The 19,436-nt window shown below is 39.4% G+C and overlaps 2 protein-coding genes across 2 annotated transcripts in view; one reads left to right on the forward strand and one right to left on the reverse strand.

The window, feature by feature from the left end:
* LOC143021935 (decapping and exoribonuclease protein-like) overlaps positions 1-19,436 on the forward strand; it is a 153,553-nt gene that overhangs the window by 126,959 nt on the left and 7,158 nt on the right. The window contains exons 6-8 of the mRNA XM_076179826.1: positions 8,938-9,035; positions 9,494-9,698; positions 17,433-17,565. Of these exons, the coding sequence (XP_076035941.1) occupies positions 8,938-9,035; positions 9,494-9,698; positions 17,433-17,565 (436 nt within the window). The remainder of the gene's footprint in view (positions 1-8,937; positions 9,036-9,493; positions 9,699-17,432; positions 17,566-19,436) is intronic.
* Positions 153-2,004, reverse strand: LOC143021835 (uncharacterized). The gene is made up of 2 exons (XM_076179604.1): positions 1,998-2,004; positions 153-1,176 (listed from the first exon to the last, which is right to left on the reverse strand). Exons 1-2 carry the CDS (start codon positions 2,002-2,004, stop codon positions 416-418), a joined length of 768 nt encoding a protein of 255 aa, XP_076035719.1. The 3' UTR covers positions 153-415.

A 19,436-nucleotide genomic window follows, 5' to 3' on the forward strand; every position in this document is an offset into this window, starting at 1 on the left:
TTTATGGTACCAAGTCCACAAATGACAAGAGGAGGTAGGTCTCCATACCTCAGAGTAACACTGTCATGCATCTTCTGGAAGTCTTGACCAAGAATCACATCTGAACACAGTTGTGGCAAAACTGTTAAACACATACCTTTATAATCCTGGCCATTAACTCTGAGGTCTACTTGGCAAAACCCTGATGTCTGAGTAGAGAGGGATGTTGACGCCATAGATACTGCACCTGATGATTGATGGACGACCAAGGAGTGGTGCATAACTAGGTCTGGGTGAATGAAACTATCAGAGCTGCCACTGTCGACTAGTCCATCTACCTTTGATCCATTGATAACGACTTTTACAACTGCCTTTGAGAGTGAAGTTGGGGTAGCTGCAGAAGTAACTGTTGCTAGTGTTGCATATTTACTGGAGTCTACATGTGCACTAGCCATTGTTGATGGTTTGGCTCTACACACTTTGGCAAAGTGACCTTTCTTCTGACATTTATGGCACACTGCTTCATGTGCGGGACACTTTGAGCAGGGATGCCGTGAAAGTCCGCAGAAGAAACAACCGCACCTACAGCAGCAGCCACAGGGGCAGACTCTACAGTAACATCTCGGCTGGTACTTGGGTCTGGAGTTGCAATGCTTACCACTTGAGATGGCTGAGTACCGTACATTTCAGAATTCCTTTGAGCTGAATCCAAAGCTCTTGCTTGATCAAACATAGTGGATAGGTCTAGAGTTTTATTCTCCAGAAGGCGTTGCCTTATTGCTGGTGACTGCACCCCACTTATAAAGGCATCTCGGATGGACTCTTCACAATATTGAACAGCTGTTATGGCCTTGAAATTACAATCCTTACTCAGAATTTTCAAGGCTTGAAGGTACTCATCTAAGGATTCTCCAGCTTGCTGGCTGCGAGTTCCATGGTGGTGGTGTGCAAAAACTTCATTTGTGGGCTTGACATACTGTGACTTTAAGATTTCAATAGCACTATCATAAGCGGTACATTCAGAAATTGTCTCATAGATTTTTGGTGACACAAAGTTGGTAAGTAAACCCAGTTTGTCAATGTTTTCCTGAGATAGGGCACCCAAGAAGTTTTCAAATGTTTTCAGCCAATGCTTCCATTCCTGGGCAGCTGTTGACAAGGATGGGTCACAATCTAGCCTCTGGTAAGTAGTTTCTGCTTACCAGTAGTGTAGTGGTCCTTGAGTCAACACCGGTACCACACAAGAAGAATTTTATGTTGAATAAATTGTTGTGAAAAATACACAGACCTTATTACAAGGCTTTATCCAACATAGAATTTATACTATTCTCTGAAAACAGAGAGAGAGAAATGGTATAGGAACATCAAACGCAAAACAAATATAACACACAAAATCAAAAAACATAGCTATAGAAGAGAACTGAAGAAAAACAGTTTTCCTCATAGAGTTTTGGACACTTGGAACAAACTGGACAATGAAATAGTATGCGCAAAAACCATTCATGAGTTTAAAAACAAACTAGACACTGCGAGATACAAAGGCGGGACATCACGAGCATAGCTCCCCTTCCCGCAAAATACAACTAGGTAAATACAACTAGGTAAATACACAATTACAAAATTGGCACCAACACTCTCAAAACTATCATATGAAGAGAGACTAGAAAAACTTGAACTACAGACACTAGAGCAAAGAAGAGAGAGAGGAGATTTGATAGCTATTTACAGAATCATGAAAGGCATAGAAATTACTGATAGAGAGAATCTAATAAAATGGGATGACAGAAATACAAGAGGACACGGAAAGAAAATAAAAAAAGACAGCTATAGAAGAGATTTGAAAAAGAACAGCTTTCCTCACAGAGTAATAGACAGTTGGAACAAGTTAGATGAGAAAGTGGTGTGTGCAAAAACAATACATGAATTTAAAAATAGTTTAGATAAAATGAGATATGAAGACGGGACCCCACGAGCATAGCTCCCCTTACCGTAAAATACAACTAGGTAAATACACAAACCTGACATAATATAAGTAGACAACAGTATTTTCTGCACATATACATATAACTCATAAGAGTATAATACTGCACATATGTATAATATAACTCATATACATATAACTCATAACAATATAATACTTATGCTACAAACATACAGAATTGTTAATACACACCTTCACAAGAAGAATTCTGGTTGAGTACTGAATTCTGAATTCTGAATTTCTAGGGAAGACCACCCGCTTGCGCGGGACCAGTTTTTGTAGGAGGGGAAGAATGTCTGTAAGAAAATGAAAAGATAGTAGCATATAAAAGAAGGCTATTGCCACCAGGCGATTTACAAGCGATTAGGGGTTTGTTGGTGGTTGTGGCTCGGGAGAACTGGACTGGGAGCTTGGACGGTGGCGCCGACGCCGAAAGGAAGATCAGATTATATCACCAAAAGTTCAGAAAATGGTAGTAGGTGTAGTAGGAGAGAAAGGTGGAAAAATGGAAAAATCTTTAGTGGGAGTTCAACTGAAATGAGAAGATGCAGTACAAGAGAAAGAAAGGAAGCAAATTTTAGTCGAAGTGTAGATGTAAGTGTAAATGTTTGTGCGTGTGTCGTGGCTATGTTCGTGAGAGGTGTGTGTGTGTATCTTACGGGAAGTGAGTAGAGTTCATTTCCCGCAAGTAGAGCACGTTCCTGATTAGCCCCAGGTAAGGCATGAGGTCTCCTGCTTTTCCCCAGGTTGGGTTGGAGTTGTTTGTAGCCTGTCGATTAATGGGCTACATGCAATATTATCATCATTATTTCATCACTATTGCTATCACCAGTCAAAACTGGTGAAGGGGTGTATTATTAATAAATACGGTTATACACGTCTTATCGTGTACACCGCACGTGGGACAGGCGCAGCAGACAGATAGTCTGTACGGTGTGGTCTAGGTGTAATGTGTTGTATCAGGTGTTTGTGTCTGTTGTGCAGTTTTTCTGGGTGTCTTGAGTGAAGTTTATGTTTGTGTTTGTGTTGGTTGAGTGGACGGATGTTGGAAATTCGGTGTAGAGACTCAGTACTGACAGCAAGAAAACAACATGGCTGCCTTTTAAATGTTCCCCACACAGTGTTGCCAGATCAATGATTACAGCACAGAGTGTTGCCAGATCAATGACTACAATGTAGCACTACCATAACACCCATTCTGCTCCCATCCACCACCCTTTCCTCTCTCTCATCATGGATGACGGCTCATCCCTATATCTCACCCATTGCACTGGGTCAGAAGGAATGCAGCAAGACACAGCACATCTAGAGCAAGGCTGCTTCACTCAATCACTGACCCCCCCCCCTCAGTGTCTCATCATGCAGAAAAAAAAAATCATTTGATCATCATTAGTATAAATATTTACATAACAATAAATGATTCAGTGATGCTGTAAGTTTTGTTTAAGCATTGCCTTGAGTTTAACTGACTGGAAACCTGCTGTCCCACAGTAACTAGGAATAGTCCATAGGGACTTCTTGTCTGGAGGGATGATGAATGCCAGTACAGTTTGTGTTTGAGGCTGTATGGCACTGGTTGATAAGAGAGAAATTATCGCTGCTTATAAACTACCTGTGTAGTTATATTGGAGATAAAAAGGTTCCTTGGAAACATGTTGGCCCACAAATAAACATTAATAATGGTCAATTTTAACATTTAAGTGAAGATGGGCTTAAATTTGATGTAAACAGCTCTGTATTTATAGTTAAGTTTGATCTGAATCAGGTGATATATATATATAAAAAATCATTCCTATAAATGCCACAAAAATTGGAAAACAAAGAAATACTCAAGATTTATAAGATGGCACAGTCTGGTGGTTGGAAATAAAAGTTTTCAAGAAAAGGAAATATTCTGTAGATGGGTTCTGTTTTTATTGAAACAATGTGTATGCATCCATGTAGTCAAGAAATCTCTTGTTTACATTGATTGCTTACATTGTAAAGGCATTTACATAACTCTCACACCAGTGTTGAAGACTTATTCCAAAACATATGATGCTTCTTTCTTTTTCATTGGTTTCTCATTTGGCCCTCTCTTCTATTTTCCTTTCAATATTGACTATGTCTTTAGCTGTGGTATGTTCAGCCATTGTAGGTATCCAGTTTGGATCCTCTGGATTGTCAGATCTATTTCCTGTCAATGAATAAACATGACTTGGTTCACAGCATTTAAAAACTAGCTAAGCCCTTAAATGTAATGATAAAAGAGGTTAAAAATTGAAAGACAAAAAAGCAATTATCAAGATGATAGAGATTCTTGAAACAAAATTTTTCTTAATGATTTGTTGAATAATAGTATGTTGTGTATAGAGGAGCGACAATTCAAGTTTTACTTTATGCCATATAACCACTATTATTTGGTTGATTGACTGATCACAGACACACTCTCAGCTGTGTGCCATTATCGATTCAAAATAAGTTCATATCAATGGCTAACAAATTTGAAATATAATGTTCCCTTCAGACGAAAGCATTTGATATCTGGTCCTCTCCCCTCATCCAATTCTGCACATCTTGAGTGACATTGATAGTTCAGGCATCTTATAGATGGCAATTCCTTCTTTTCTCCAGTTTTCTTATTCAGCCAACTGCACAACATGTGCAAGGCATATTTGAAGCAGCTGTACTGTATATTTTGTGAAAATAAGTCTCTAACATTATTGTGTGTTATGTAACTGCCTTCATGACACAAGCAATCAGTGTCAATAATAGATTTCTTGACTACATGGATGTTTGTATATCATCTTGATGTAAACAAAAAGAACCTGTCTATTCAAAATTATTTAATAAAAATTGTGTGACATGGAAGTACAATGAGAATGAAGTTGTGCATAGACTACAGAGGCCCATTAGCTTGGTACCATTCACAGGAAGATTTATGAAATGATTACAAGAAGTGCTGTTGAATATCACTTAGAAAATAGTTGTCTGATAAGGAACATCCAGCATGGTTTCAGACTGAATGCTTTTGTGCAATTAACCAACTTGATTCTTATACTATAGTCATATCAAAATGAGAAAAGAAACTAGATTTGATGTATGCAATTGGATTCTAAAAGAAAATATATATACTATTCCTCATAGCTAACCATGCAATCTCAGAAGCATCATTTTGCACTGAATTATAACTTCTAGGCTATCTGGGAGAATGTTATAAGGAGAGTTCATCAGGGTTCTGCTCTTGCACCACCTATGTTATTATTATACTTTAAATGGATGACAAACCATGGGTTATATTTGAATTTGTTAACATTGCTAAGTTATAGAAAAAGAAAAATTATCACTTAATTAGAGATGATTTAGACAAACTAGCTCAAGGTCTAAAAAGTGGAAAGCTTAGTACAATTGTCAAAATGACAGCATAACCAAAGGTAATTTAGGAAAACCTTAACTACTGTGGAGAGTGAAAAATCCTTGGGTTTGAGTAAATCATTATCATGGAATTTAGATAATATAAACATCATTTTTCTGCCTCCAAGAAAGCAAGATTCTTGGATTGACAATGCAAACTATTGACATATAAGATCCAATTTTCATCAATTCGACCAGAATACTAATTGTACAACATTGGAATATATGAAAAATTAAAGGAAGAATAGGAAATGATGAGCTTTAAGATTTATACCAAATATCAGAAACATAATGTAAAACCACACAAAACCTTGAAACTGAAAATAATGAATGATTAAATAGACAATAAAAAAAAAAAAAATAGAAAAAACACATGACTGGGAATATAAGTTGTTCAAGAATTAAGAGGGAGTTGATAACATCAGAATTACTAATATTTCCACACTGAGTATTTATTTGAAAAGAAATGATGATCTTGAGTAGTCGGAACATAGAATGAACTAGAAAAATTACTTTAGAAAAATAGATTGGAAGCTTCACCCCAGATATTAACAATGATATGTTCACACCATACAACCATAATGGAAAAAATGTAGGAAAATTAGATGGCCAAATCCTTCTGTTGGGAAAGAATCCCAAGTTTCTATGCCTTGTATTTGATACTTAAATGATTTTCAGTGCACATATCAAAGGCCTGACTGCAAAAATCAACAAGAAAACAAATTGATTAAAGTCATCACAACAGTAAGAAACTAATAACCATTTACAAAACAATAGGAAGAAACTAATAACCATCTACAAACAATTCTTAAGAACCATATATCAAAGACCTGACAGCAAAAATCATAAAAGAAACCTCATTAAATCCATCACAATCACTGATTTTGGAGAACAGAAAAAAAAATTAAATGACCATCTACAAGCAATTCGTAAGAACTACCTTTGACTGTGCCTCTACCACATGTTACCTGCAATAAGCAAGAACACAAACAACTTGCAAACTTTACAGAATGGAGCATTTAGAGTAATAAGAAGATGCACCAAAACCACCTGCATACAGAAACCAAAATCCTCCCCATAGAACACTACATAAAAATGAGAGGAACACAGTTCTGTGGTAGAACTCTAAATGCCACATCCTTCACACTGCATCACCACTAATGAAAAAAAACATCAACAGCATACTACTCATTTAAAATAATCTTCTACATACCACACAAAACAATGTTTTACACAATATTTTTACAATTTCACTTTTTTACACAATATACATTATATAGGATTTGTGGGAAAATCCTGTTTCAGCTGTGGCATTCCTCAGTGAGACTGGCCAGTCTGGGGAATGATAACAACAAGTAAAACATGCACAATCCAATCACACAAGCCCTTCATGACATAGGCCCCACAGAAATAAAACTCCCACACCTTATAAGAACCACACTGGCATACCTTTGCTCAGGAAAACATCCAGCATTGAAACCGTACCAACATAGAATAGGCTTGGCCACCCAACTGCCCCAGATGCGACCACCACTCAGAGGACACAGAACACTTCATTCTACAGTGCTCCACACTAACAATCCCTAAACAACAACACTATATATCTACTCTGATTGACTTCTGGTCCCATCTGGAAGCTGTTACTTTACTGGTTACCATCTGCAGGTCACCTGCAAAGAGACCAGGGACAACAAATTGATGGATCATTTTTGTTTATTCTGCATCTGACCTTGTGGACTAAGTCTTCAGTCTACATGATTTATCAATACTTAGGAACCATGGGAAAATAGTGTAATTTGATTGAGATTGAGACAGGCCAAGTGACAGCACTTGGGTCAGTATGTCTAGGTAAAGGATAAGATTTTGATGATTTTTAAGATAGGTGACAGAGGTGATGGATACCTCTGACATCCATTCAGCAAGACCACAAAGTGCTAGTTCCCAATGTTAGTCTTATCAAAGGAATGACTTATTTTGGTTATGATGCATCTTTCATAATTCATACTGTATTTACCTATTTGATTGGTTTATTCATCTCATTATTAAGAACAGAACAGACAATTTGAAAATTAGATTTATGAAACTCCTGAACATTTACAATTGAGCTACCTATTGATCAAGGTGGACTTATCTAAAAGCTGTGTTTATACATTTACCTAGTTGTATTTTGCGGGAAGGGGAGCTATGCTCGTGTTGTCCCGCCATTGTATCTCTCAGTGTCTAGTTTGATTTTAAACTCGTGAATGGTTTTTGCGCTTACTATTTCATTATCCAGTTTGTTCCAAGTGTCTAAAACTCTATGTGGAAAACTGTTTTTCTTCAGTTCTCTTCTATAGCTATGTTTTCTTAATTTCCTTCCATGTCCTCTTGTGTTTCTCTTGTCCCAGTTTAGTAATTCTTCTCTATCAAGTATCTCTGTGCCTTTCATGATTCTGTAGATGGTCAGTAGGTCTCCTCTCTCTCTTTTTTGCTCCAGTGTCGGTAGCTCCAGTTTAGCCAATCTCTCCTCGTATGACAGGTTTGCAAGTGCAGGTGCCATTTTTGTAGCTGCTCTTTGGATTCTTTCTATTTTCTTTATGTTCTTTTTGGTACTGGGGAACCACAATGTCGCCGCATACTCTAGTCTAGGCCTTATCAATGTAACCAATATTTTTTTATCATGTCTTCGTCCAGGTAAGCAAAAGACACTTTTATTGATCTTAGCAAGTTGTAAGTCTCCCCGACAATTTTATTAATCTGTGTATCATAGGACAAGTCGTTTGTGATAATAACTCCCAAGTCTTTTTCGGATCCTACATTCTTTACTTCCTTGGTTCCAATTGTATATTTTCTTGATATTCTGTTTTTGCTTTTTCTAAACTCCATTATGCTACACTTCTTAGTATTAAAATCCACTTCCCATTTCTGACTCCAGTTCCATACCCTATTCAGATCTTCTTGCAGTGCTTCACAGTCTTTATCAGTTTCTACTTTCCTTAACAGTTTGGCGTCATCAGCAAAGAAGCTCATGTAACAGTTCACGCCCTCGTCCATATCATTCATATAGATAGCAAACATTATTGGAGCCAGTACAGATCCTTGCGGTACTCCACTGATCACCTCTTTCCAATCTGAATATTTTTCTCTGAGTACCACTCTCATCTTTCTTCCAGTCAGGAAGTCCTCCATCCATTTTAGTTGGTTCCCTCTTATTCCTCCTATGTGTTCCAGTTTTTTTTAGTAGTTTTCTGTGTGGTACTTTGTCAAATGCTTTTTGCAAGTCTAGGAATGCACAATCAGCCCATCCGTTTCTTTCTTGCACTATGTCTATTAGTCTTGAGTAGAAGCATATCAAGTTTGTGGTGCATGATCTACCTTGTCTGAACCCAAATTGTCTTGGGTTTAATATGTTGTTATCTTCCAGGTGTTTTACCCATCTACTCTTGATGATTTTCTCACAAATTTTGGCTATAGTGCTTGTTAGTGATACTGGTCTATAGTTGGTGGGTTTTTCCTTGTTTCCTCCTTTATATATTGGTACAATGTTAGCATTTTTCCAGTCATTAGGTATCTTTCCTTCCTTGTAACATATTTTGTGCTTTCAGATATCAGGGTACAGTGTACTTGAGTGAATATAAACGAGATGAAAGGTCAGCCTTGAGAAATATACGTGGCCATAAATTCCACCAATACTTGACAAAAGGTAAGTTTGTCTGTAATGATTTTGGATATATTTGCAGGGAAAGATGTGATTCTTGGTAGATGCCACAATTTATACTGGAGTATTTACCTAATTGTAGTATACAGGAAAGTAGTAATGCTCTTGGGTCCCATCTCTTATTCTCTAATTTTCTATTATACCTAGTCTCAAATTCATGTACAGTTCCAACTTAATCTACATCCTTTATTTTGAAAGGTTACTGATGACTCATTTGTCTAGGCCCTCTGAGGAGATATGGCTGTACTTATGCATGTGGCAAAAATTTTTTTTACAATGATGTATCATATTGGGGAAGTTAGATTGATGACTTAACTCTGTTCTGGTGTCCTGGTAATGCAGACTTGAGTGATAATATACTTTCAGTTGTTCCTTATTGGTTAGGCTGCTGAACAAAGAGTAATTGTTGCCTGGAGTGACGACTTATTTTTATTGGTTGGCAGGCAATGCAAATGAAATATTTGACCCAAATGAAGAATTTCGGACCGTGGTTTCCAGTAGTATTGGGAAGCATTCTCTTCTCTATTCTGCCCAAGTGACAGGTGCAGATCCAGATTTGTTTACAAATGACTTCTGCAACCTGGACAGCTTCATAAATGCTAAGACTTGTGTAATGAAGAACACAAGCTCTTATCATTGGCTCCTTTCGTAAGTAAGGGTTGGCTTTGGTGTGTCAAAAGATACTAGCACAACCAGAAAGCCTATTTATTTTTGTAACTTAAAAGTTGGTGAAGAAATTGTGAAAAAGAAATTACTGAAAGACTGCAAAGGCAGGACAACAGTCCCCCCCCCCCAATTTTTTTTTATCATTTCCAGGATGGGGGAAATTCACTTCATTCTATGAATGCATTGTACAGTTCAAACAAATTCCTCTACATTTTGTGAAGCTGTTAACTTATATCAATGGATAAAGGAAGTCTCACATATTCATTTGTGACCAAGATATATTGGTATCAATCTGTGGATAATTTTTCATTTTATGTGAATCATACTCCTCTTTAGTAGTATATAGTTGAAGAATCTGTTATCCCAAATCTGCAATACAAACTTGTTCAGTTAGCTCATTTTCAATACATATTAACTTCAATATTCATTATTTTGTGTAATTTAATATCAAGGCATCTTGTGTATTCCTCCACCTATACTTGTCCATCATATAATCATTCAGTTTATTTAATTTATATACATACATATACCAAAGACTTTTTTCCCCCCATGTAAGAGAAGTAGTCAAAAAACAAAGGCATAAAAACCACTCTCACTCATTCCATCCCTATTATACTCCACTCCCCTCCCCTCCACCCTCTTCCCTCCCTCTTGGCACCTCCTGGATGATGGGTTATCCCTGCATCTTGCCCACTGTCCTGGGTCAGAAGTAGTGTCACAAGACACAGCACATCCACAGCAAGGCCGCTTCATTAAATCAGTGACCCCCCTCTCTGTTCCCTCAAGCAGAAATGGAGAAGACGGGGAGAAATCCATTTGGGCTATGTCAAATTTTTTCTCACATACTCCTTCACCCCCCATCCCCCACCCGTTCCACCTCACGCATCACAGCATCATCCATATATTACCATTCTCCATTCAACCCTATCTTTTGTCCTCTCCTATCCTTCTTCAACAGATATTCCCCTCTTTCCCAATGCCCCTTTCACCTCATCTATCCATCTCATCCTAGGTCGACCCCTCATGTTCACTCCTTCCGCCTCTGCCTTTCACACCTCTTTCACTAGTCTTTCTTCACTCATTCTTTCCATGTGTCCAAACCATACCAATACTCTCATCCACCCTATCTCCCAACTCCCTTTCCACCCCTGTTCTCCTTCTCACCTCCTCATTTCTCACTTTATCCAGCCTAGTAACCCCTATCATACTTCTCAGGCACCTCATCTCAAACACATTCAAACTCCTTCTCTCTTCCTCCCTTATATTCCATGTTTCTGCTCCTTACAGTGCTGTTGGCACAATCACTCCTTCATACAATCTTCTCCTAGCATCCATTTCCAAATGTCTATTTTTCATTACACTTTTTAATCCAAGCCATTTACCCCGTCTTGGGTATTGGCTGCTTGTTATTGTAGCAAAAGTAGCATGCAGTTGATACTTGAAGGGTCTATATGGGGTGCCCCTATGGACCAGAGCCACACATCATTTTGTCTATGATAGAGGAAAACTCTGTTCTAAGAGAAATGATGACACTTTTATACTATGACTGTCCCTCCGTTATGCTGTCCCCCAACCCCTTGTTGCTGTCCTGTACCATTTCTCTGAGTATTCATTTTCTGTGGTGGGGGAAAAGAATACTGCCACCAAGTAATCCACTTGGATCATAAGAGGCGAGAAGAAAGGGATTGGGACTAGGCATCCTTCTCCTTGTAGCCCCACAGGGGACATTCCTAAACGAAAAAGTAAAGGCATAAAAGGGTCTGGGAGTTTTCGGACCAGCACCCTAAGGTTTGGGTCTTTTAATGTGCGTTGATGTGGTACAGATGAGAGTAAAAGGGAAGAGATAGGTAGTATGTTTGTGAGAAGAAAGATGGATGTGTTGGCTTTGAGTGAAACTAAGTTGAAAGGGAAGGGTGAGTGTAAGTTTGGGAGTATAAGTGGGAGGTTATCAGGAGTGAAGAGAGGGCGAGGGAGGGAAGGGGTGGCTATTCTAGTAAGTGAAGAGATAGGTAGATGTGTAGTGGAGTGGAAGGAGGTTTCCTCAAGGATAATGTGGATGAAGGTGAAACTGGGAAAGGAGATGTGGGTCTTTGTAAGTGCATATGAGCCTGGCAGTGAGGAAAGTGTAGAAGAAAGGGAGGCCTTTTGGATAGATTTAAATGAGTGCATAGAGAATTTAGGGAGAAAAGTCAATGTAATAGTACTGGGAGACCTTAATGCTAGGGTAGGAAATGGTCCAATTGATGGAGTGGTTGGGAAATGTGGAGTTCCAGGAAAGAATCGTAGTGGAGAGTTGATGGTGGAAATGTGTCTAGAAAGAGAGTTGATGATAGCAAATACAGTGTTTCGGAAGAAAGTCAAGCATAAGTACACATGGGAGAGGGTGGTGGATGGAAGGGTGGTAGATAGAGCGTTGATGGATTATGTTGTGGTAAATAGGATTATGATAGGAAGAGTTAAGGATGCACATGTGCTAAGGGGAGAGGGTGGGGGAATATCAGATAATTTTTTGGTGGAAGGTAAGTTGAGAGTGGAGGATAGATGGAGAAAGAGGAAAGGGACAAAAGGTAGGGAGGTGCTTAGAGGAAAAGGAGAAGGAGTACGAGAAGAAGCTGAGGGAGGAGTGGGAGGGAGTGAAGGACAGTGTAAAGCTAGGTGTGGAGGAGGAATGGGGATGGTTTAAGGAGGGAGTTACAAAGTGTGCAAGGATAGTCTGTGGAACAAGAAGGACAGGAGGAAATAGAAGGAGGGGTAGTGAATGGTGGGATGAGGAAACAAAGAAGGTTTTAGAAGAGAGCTTTCACAGATTGGTTACAAAATAGGACGAGGGAGTCATATGAGAGGTACAAAGAAAAGAAAAAAGAAGTAAAGCAAAAGGTAAAGGAGGCAAAGAGGAGAGCAGATGTGAAATGGGGTAAGAGTATGACAGAAAATTTTGAAAGTAACAAAAAGATGTTTTGGAAAGAAATTAAGAGAGGAAGAGGAGGCGAATCAAGTAGAGAAGAAAAGGTAAAAGGTCAGATGGAAAGATGATAATGGAAGAGAAGGCAGTAAGAGGAAGATGGGGAGAACATTTTAGGGAGTTGCTAAATGTGAAGGAGGATAGGGAGGGAAAGATAGTTGCAGTGGGAAATGCTAAGAAAATGAGAGTGATGAGTGAGGAAAATGGAGGAGAAATAAGGAAGGATGAAGTGAAGGCAGTTGTTAAGATGAAAGCAGGTAAGGCACCTGGGTTGGATGGATGCCATGCAGAATGTCTAAAAAGAGGAGGTACAGTGATGGTGGACTGGCTGGTGAGGTTATTTAATGTTTGTTTAAGAGAGGGTAGAGTGCCGGAGGACTGGAGGAGTGCCTGTATAGTTCCACTTTACAAGGGAAAAGGGGACAAGTGTGAATGTAGTAGTTTCAGAGGGATTAGCTTGTTAAGTGTAGTTAGGAAGGCTTATGGGAGGATCTTGATTGAAAGGATTAGGAGAGGAACAGAGGGAGTAATTGGTGAGGAACAGTGTGGATTTAGGACAGGTAGAGGTTGTGTAGATCAGATCTTTGTGGTAAGACAGATATGTGAGAAAGCTATAGGAAAGGGAAGGGTTTTTTTGGGGGCTTTTATGAATCTGGAAAAGGCTTACAATAGGGTAGACAGAATGGCACTGTGGGAGGTTATGCAGATATATGGGATAGGAGGAAAGCTTCTAGGAGCTGTCAAGAGTTTTTATGAGAGTAGTAGAGCTTGTGTCAGGATTAGAAATGGAGAGAGTGAGTGGTTTGAGGTAAAGGTGGCACTTCGTCAAGGATGCGTTATGTCGCCCTGGCTGTTCAATCTTTACATGGATAGGGTAGTGCGAGAGGTAAATGCAAAGGTAGTGGGTCAGGGATTGGAGATGGTGAAAGAAAATGGAGAAAAGTTGGAGGTGAGCCAGCTGTTGTCTGCAGATGACACTGTGCTTGTGGCAGGATCAGAGGAGGGATTGAGGAAGTTGGTGACAGAGTTTGGGAGAGTATGTGATAGAAGAAAGCTAAAGATAAATGTGGGTAAAAATAAGGTGATGAGATGTACAAGGGGTGAAAGTGGCAGTAGACTGGAAGTGAGCATTAAGGGAGAGTGACTGGAGGAAGTGGATAGTTTTAGATACTTTGGTGCATATGTGGCAGGAAAAGGTGGAGTGAAGGTGGAGGTAGAATGTAGATTGAGAGAAGCGAGTAAATGCCTTGGTGGATTGAAGAGTGTAATGAGGAATAGACATTTGGAAATGGATGCTAAGAGGAGACTGTATGAAGGAGTGATTGTGCCAACAGCACTGTATGGGGCAGAAACATGGAACATAAGAAAGGAAGAGAGAAGGAGTTTGAATGTGTTTGAGATGAGGTGTCTGAGAAGTATGATTGGGGTTACTAGGCTAGATAGAGTGAGAAATGAGGAGGTGAGGAGGAGAACGGGGATGGAAAGGGAGTTGGGAGATAGGGTTGATGAATGAGTATTAGGATGGTTTGGACACATGGAAAGAATGAGTGAAGAAAGACTAGTAAAAGAGGTATGGATGGCAGATGTGGAGGGAGTGAACATGAGGGGATGTCCTAGGATGAGGTGGATGGATGGGGTGAAGGGGGCTTTGGGGAAGAGGGGAATGTCTGTTGAGGAAGGACAGGAGAGGACACAAGACAGGGGTGAATGGAGAATGGTTGTATATGGATGATGTTGTGATGCATGAGGTGGAATGGGCGGGGGGATTGAGGGTGAGGTAGTATGTGTGAGCAAAATTTGACGCAGCTTGAAGGGAATTCTCCCCGTCTTCTCCTTTTATGCATGGGGGGACGGAGAGGGGGGGTCGCCGACTTAATGAAGCGGCCTTGCTGTGGATGTGCTGTCTTGCGACACTGCTTCTTACCCAGGGCAGTAGACAAGGTGCAGGGATGACCCGTCATCCAGGAGGTGCTAAGAAGAGAGGGAGGGTGGAAGGGTGTGAAGTGTATTCAGGGATGGAATAGGTGGGAATGATTTTACGCCTTTCCTTTTTGGCTACCTCCCTTGTAAGGGAGAAAAACCCTTGGTATATGTATGTATGTATGTATTTACTTGCTTCTCTCAATCTACATTCTACCCCCACCTCCACTCCTCCCTTTCCCACCACATTCACACCCAAGTATCTAAAAATATCCACTTCCTCCAGCATAGTTTCTCCACGGGTAAGTCATGTGTGACTAATCTTCTATCCTTTTACACAAAAGTATATAAGGCATCAGATAACAATGAAAATTACGATGTTATTTACCTTGACTTTAGCAAAGCGTTCGACAAAGTGCCACACCAGAGACTACTAAATAAAATCAAAGCCCATGGCATAGGAGGAAAAGTGTTAGAATGGATTAGAGCTTGGATTAGTAACAGAAAACAGCAGGTCACCAAAAATGGAATAAAATCTAGGTGGGCCAATGTTACTAGTGGGGTCCCCCAGGGCTCGGTTTTGGGTCCCTTATTGTTCATTATATATATAAACAATTTAGACGATGGGATAAATAGTGATGTTAGTAAGTTTGCGGATGACACTAAGATAGGATGCCTAATTGGGTCAGGAGACGACGCACAGATTCTGCAGGATGATCTTAATAAATTGTTAACATGGTCGGTGAAATGGCAAATGAACTTCAATATCTATAAGTGTAGCATGTTAATCATATGGCTACACAACCCCGAAAACAGATTCAATTTAGGTAACACATTTTTAGAAGAATCTGAGTGCAAGAGGGACTTGGGAGTTCTGGTGAGTCCGGACCTTAAAACCAGGAAGCAGTGCATTATTGCTAGAAATAAAGCTAACAGAGCATTAGGCTTCATTGCTAGGACGGTAACGAATAGAAGTGCAGAGGTAATTATTAAACTCTAGCGATAGTTAGATCCATCCTTGACTATGCGGTACAGTTTTGGTCTCCATCCTACAAAATGGATATAAATTCACTGGAATCAGTACAGAGAAGAATGACCAAAATGATACATGGACTTAAAAATTTGCCTTACGAAGAGAGGCTTAGGCACCTAAACTTACACTCTCTGGAAAGACGCAGAGTGTGGGGTGATCTAATAGAAGTGTTCAAGTGGATCAAAGGCTATAACAAGGGTGAAGCAAACAAGGTCATCATTATTAAACAACAGGGCAGGACTCGCAGTAATGGGTATAAACTGGGCAAATTTAGATTTAAGAAGGAAATAGGCAAGAATTGGTTTACTAATAGGGTGGTCGATGAATGGAATAAACTTAGTAACCATGTAGTAAGCGCTGAAACTATCAGTTGTTTTAAATAACGATTAAACAACTTTATGGATGGGGATGACAGGTGGTGATGGATACAGAGCTGCATAGTGTAGGCCTTATGGTCTCTTGCAGCCTCCTTTATTCTTATATTCTTGTGTTATGTTCTCTCCCTTAATACTCCCTTCCAGTCTGCTGCCACTTTCTCCCCTTTTACATCTCATCACCTTACTTTACACACATTTATCTTCAACTTTCTTCTTTCACAAACTTTCCCAAACTCTGTCACTAACTTCCTCAATCCCTCCTCTGATCCTGCTACAATCACAGTGTTGTCCACAAGCAACAATTGGCTTATCTCCCACTTTACTCCATTTTCTTTAACCCTCTCCAATCCCTGACTCACTACCCTTGCATTTACCTCTCGCACCAACCCATCCATGTATAACTTCAACAGCTAGGGCAACATAACACATCCCTGATGAAGTCCCACCTTTACCTCAAACCACTCACTCTCTCCATTTCAAATCCTGACACATGCTCTGCTACTCTTGTAAAAACTCTTGACTGCTCTTAACAGCTTTCCTCCTATCCTATATATCTGCAATACCTCCCACAGTGCCCTTGTGTCTACCCTGTCGTAAGCCTTTTTCAAATCCATAAAAGCCCAAAAAACCATCCTTACCTTTTCCTACAGCTTTCTCACATATCTGTCTTACCACAAAAATCTAATCTACGCAACCCCTACCTGTCCTAAGCCCACACTGTTCCTCACCAATTACTTCCTCTGTTTCCTTTCCTCTGTTTCCTCTTCCTAATCCTCTCAATCAAAACCCTCCCATAAGCCGTCCCAACTACACTTAACAAGCTGATCCCTCTGAAACTACTACACTCACACTTGTCCCCTTTTCCCTTGTAAAGTGGAAAGAGGCACCCCTACAGTCCTCCAGCACTCTACCCTCTCAACAAACTTTAGATAACCTCACCAACCAGTCCACCATCACTGTACATCCTTTTTTCAAACATTCTGCATGACATCCATCCAGACCAGGTGCTTTACCTGCTCTCATCATCTTAACACTGCCTTCACCTCATCTTTCCTTATTTCTCCTCCATTTTTCTCACTCATCACAGTCATTTTCTTAGTGCTTCCCGCTACAACTACCTTTCCCTCCCTATCCTCCTTCACATTTAGGAACTCCCTAAAATACTCTGCTCATCTTCCTCATACTGCCTTCTCTTCCATTATCATCTGTCCATCTGCACCTTTTACTTTTTCTTCTCTACTTGATTCGCCTCCTCTTCCTCTCTTAATTTCTTTCCAAAACATCATTTTACTTGCTCATATTTCTATATTTGACTTTATTATGAACCTTATGTCACCTGTTGGCATGTATTTTTCATTATAATATGATCAAGTAAAGAATTTTCTACAGGAAAATGATGATGAAGTAATATTGTATATTTTCAGTGAGAAGCTTTTGGGGATTTGGGCTACAAACACTTTCAGCAAAATTCCTCGTGCATTGGTTGGTTTTGCCAAAGGAGCTGTTGTGGAATCCATAAATAGATATGACACTGAAGAGATTCCAAATATTGTTCAGGTATGAAAACACAATTTGTGTTACAATGATGTATTCTACTGATTTTTTAAAGTTGATTTTGGGATCGCTGTGACAAAGGGATAGATATCTGGTTATAGGTAAAATTGGGTAGTGATGGTCATTAAAGACATTGACAGATTGGAAAAAGTACAACAGTGAGCGACAAAATTGATTACAAATATAAAAAATATATCATACAAAAATCAACTAAAACATATGAATCTGTTTTCCTTAAAAAAGCATAGACTCAGAGGCTACTTGATACAGGTGTTTAAGATTCTAAAGGGGATTGACAACATCAAAAGTGACACAATTTTCACACTGAATTAGAATTGTACAAGAAATTAGTGGTCTTCCTGCAGAGGTGGTGCAATGTAGTTCAGTTTGAAGCTTCAAGATTCGTTTAGATAAACACCTAAGCGAAATGCTGTAATGTCTGCTGCCATTTATTTTATATTATTTGTTTATGTGTTAGTGAATAATTATGATAAGTTTATTTGGCAAAGAATCAATATACATGAAGTGCAGATAATGACAAGAACACATGGTTCGAAAAAACAATTGCAATTGCTGAGGATAACACAAAAAAGCATATAAGCTTATTTCCATTGTGGTCTGTTTATTATTTGCTTGATTTTCATATACTATTATTTATCTGTCAGTTTAATATCATTTACTATTTTCCTGTTCATTATTTAACTATACTAATTTTGTTTATTATTGATTATGCTGTTAAAAAAAATTATTTTTCATTATTACAGCGTATTTATTTTTTTTGCATCTGACCTAGTTATGGACCGAAAGGTCTCCTGTTGGCATGCTCCTCCTTTGTAATCCATTATAGTAGTTTTGGTGAAAATTTCCCATTTATAAACTTGCAAACAAGTTTTGTTGGTCTTCTTTTTTCAATATGTGATGAGCTTTGGGAGTAGAGGAATTTGAGGGTGTCTCTGTTGCCAAGTTACTCTTCCTGTCTGATAAAATAGGCTAGAGGTCAGTTGAAGAATAAGACTGTGACCAAATCTGGGCTTGTTTAGGAGACCAGGTACACTTGTGGGACTGGATCCCAGGCAGAGTTGAAGAGTGAAGTTGAGTGCTGAGACATTGGCAAGGGTCTTTATAGTTGAGTTCCTCACCTTGTCTCATATAACAGGCAGGTAGTTGAAGAATGTAATGGCAAGTGAATGTGAGTCCAGGTACATGCTTTTCAGTGCTGCACCCCTGGGTAGGGAAGAGCAATATGAAGAGCTTCAAATGTGAAGATGTTGGTGGGCATCTCTGCTGCCAAGTTACTCTTCCTGTCTGGTAAAGTAGACAGAAAGACAACTTGACGAGTTAAACACCACATGAGGACGGAGCCTTTATTTGTACGACGTTTCGCTTATTACAGCTTTTTCAAGTACCTATAAGCGAAACGTCGTACAAATAAAGGCTCCGTCCTCATATGGTGTTTAACTCGTCAATCTTGTCGGCAACTGCCATTTTCATAAAAAAAGAAAGACAACTAAATGATATGATGGCGAATGAATGTGGGCCTCATCTGAGACCAGGAACTGGCTTCTCTGGGTCACACCTTCAGGTGTAGGTGAGGGAAAGGGGAGAGCTTTGTACTGGGGTCAATGGGCATCTCTGCTGCTCAGTTGAGTTTTAGGACACTCATTTCATCTTCATGTTGGAAGTTTGCTACTTTCAGATGACCACTACTGTGCTCTGGCACAATAGAATTCACAAATACAGTAGGCCCTCAACATTCCCGAGGGTTAGTGGATCGAGAACCATGCGAAAGTTGAAAATTCGCGAATGTTTGGTGTGCATATTACATGTACACATGTGTAACAATAATGTTTACTTAACAATAGGGTTTCCTTTAC

This window comes from Oratosquilla oratoria, chromosome 43 (genome assembly GCF_046742065.1).
Source record: "Oratosquilla oratoria isolate Oo_2021 chromosome 43, ASM4674206v1, whole genome shotgun sequence".
NCBI lineage: Eukaryota > Metazoa > Arthropoda > Malacostraca > Stomatopoda > Squillidae > Oratosquilla > Oratosquilla oratoria.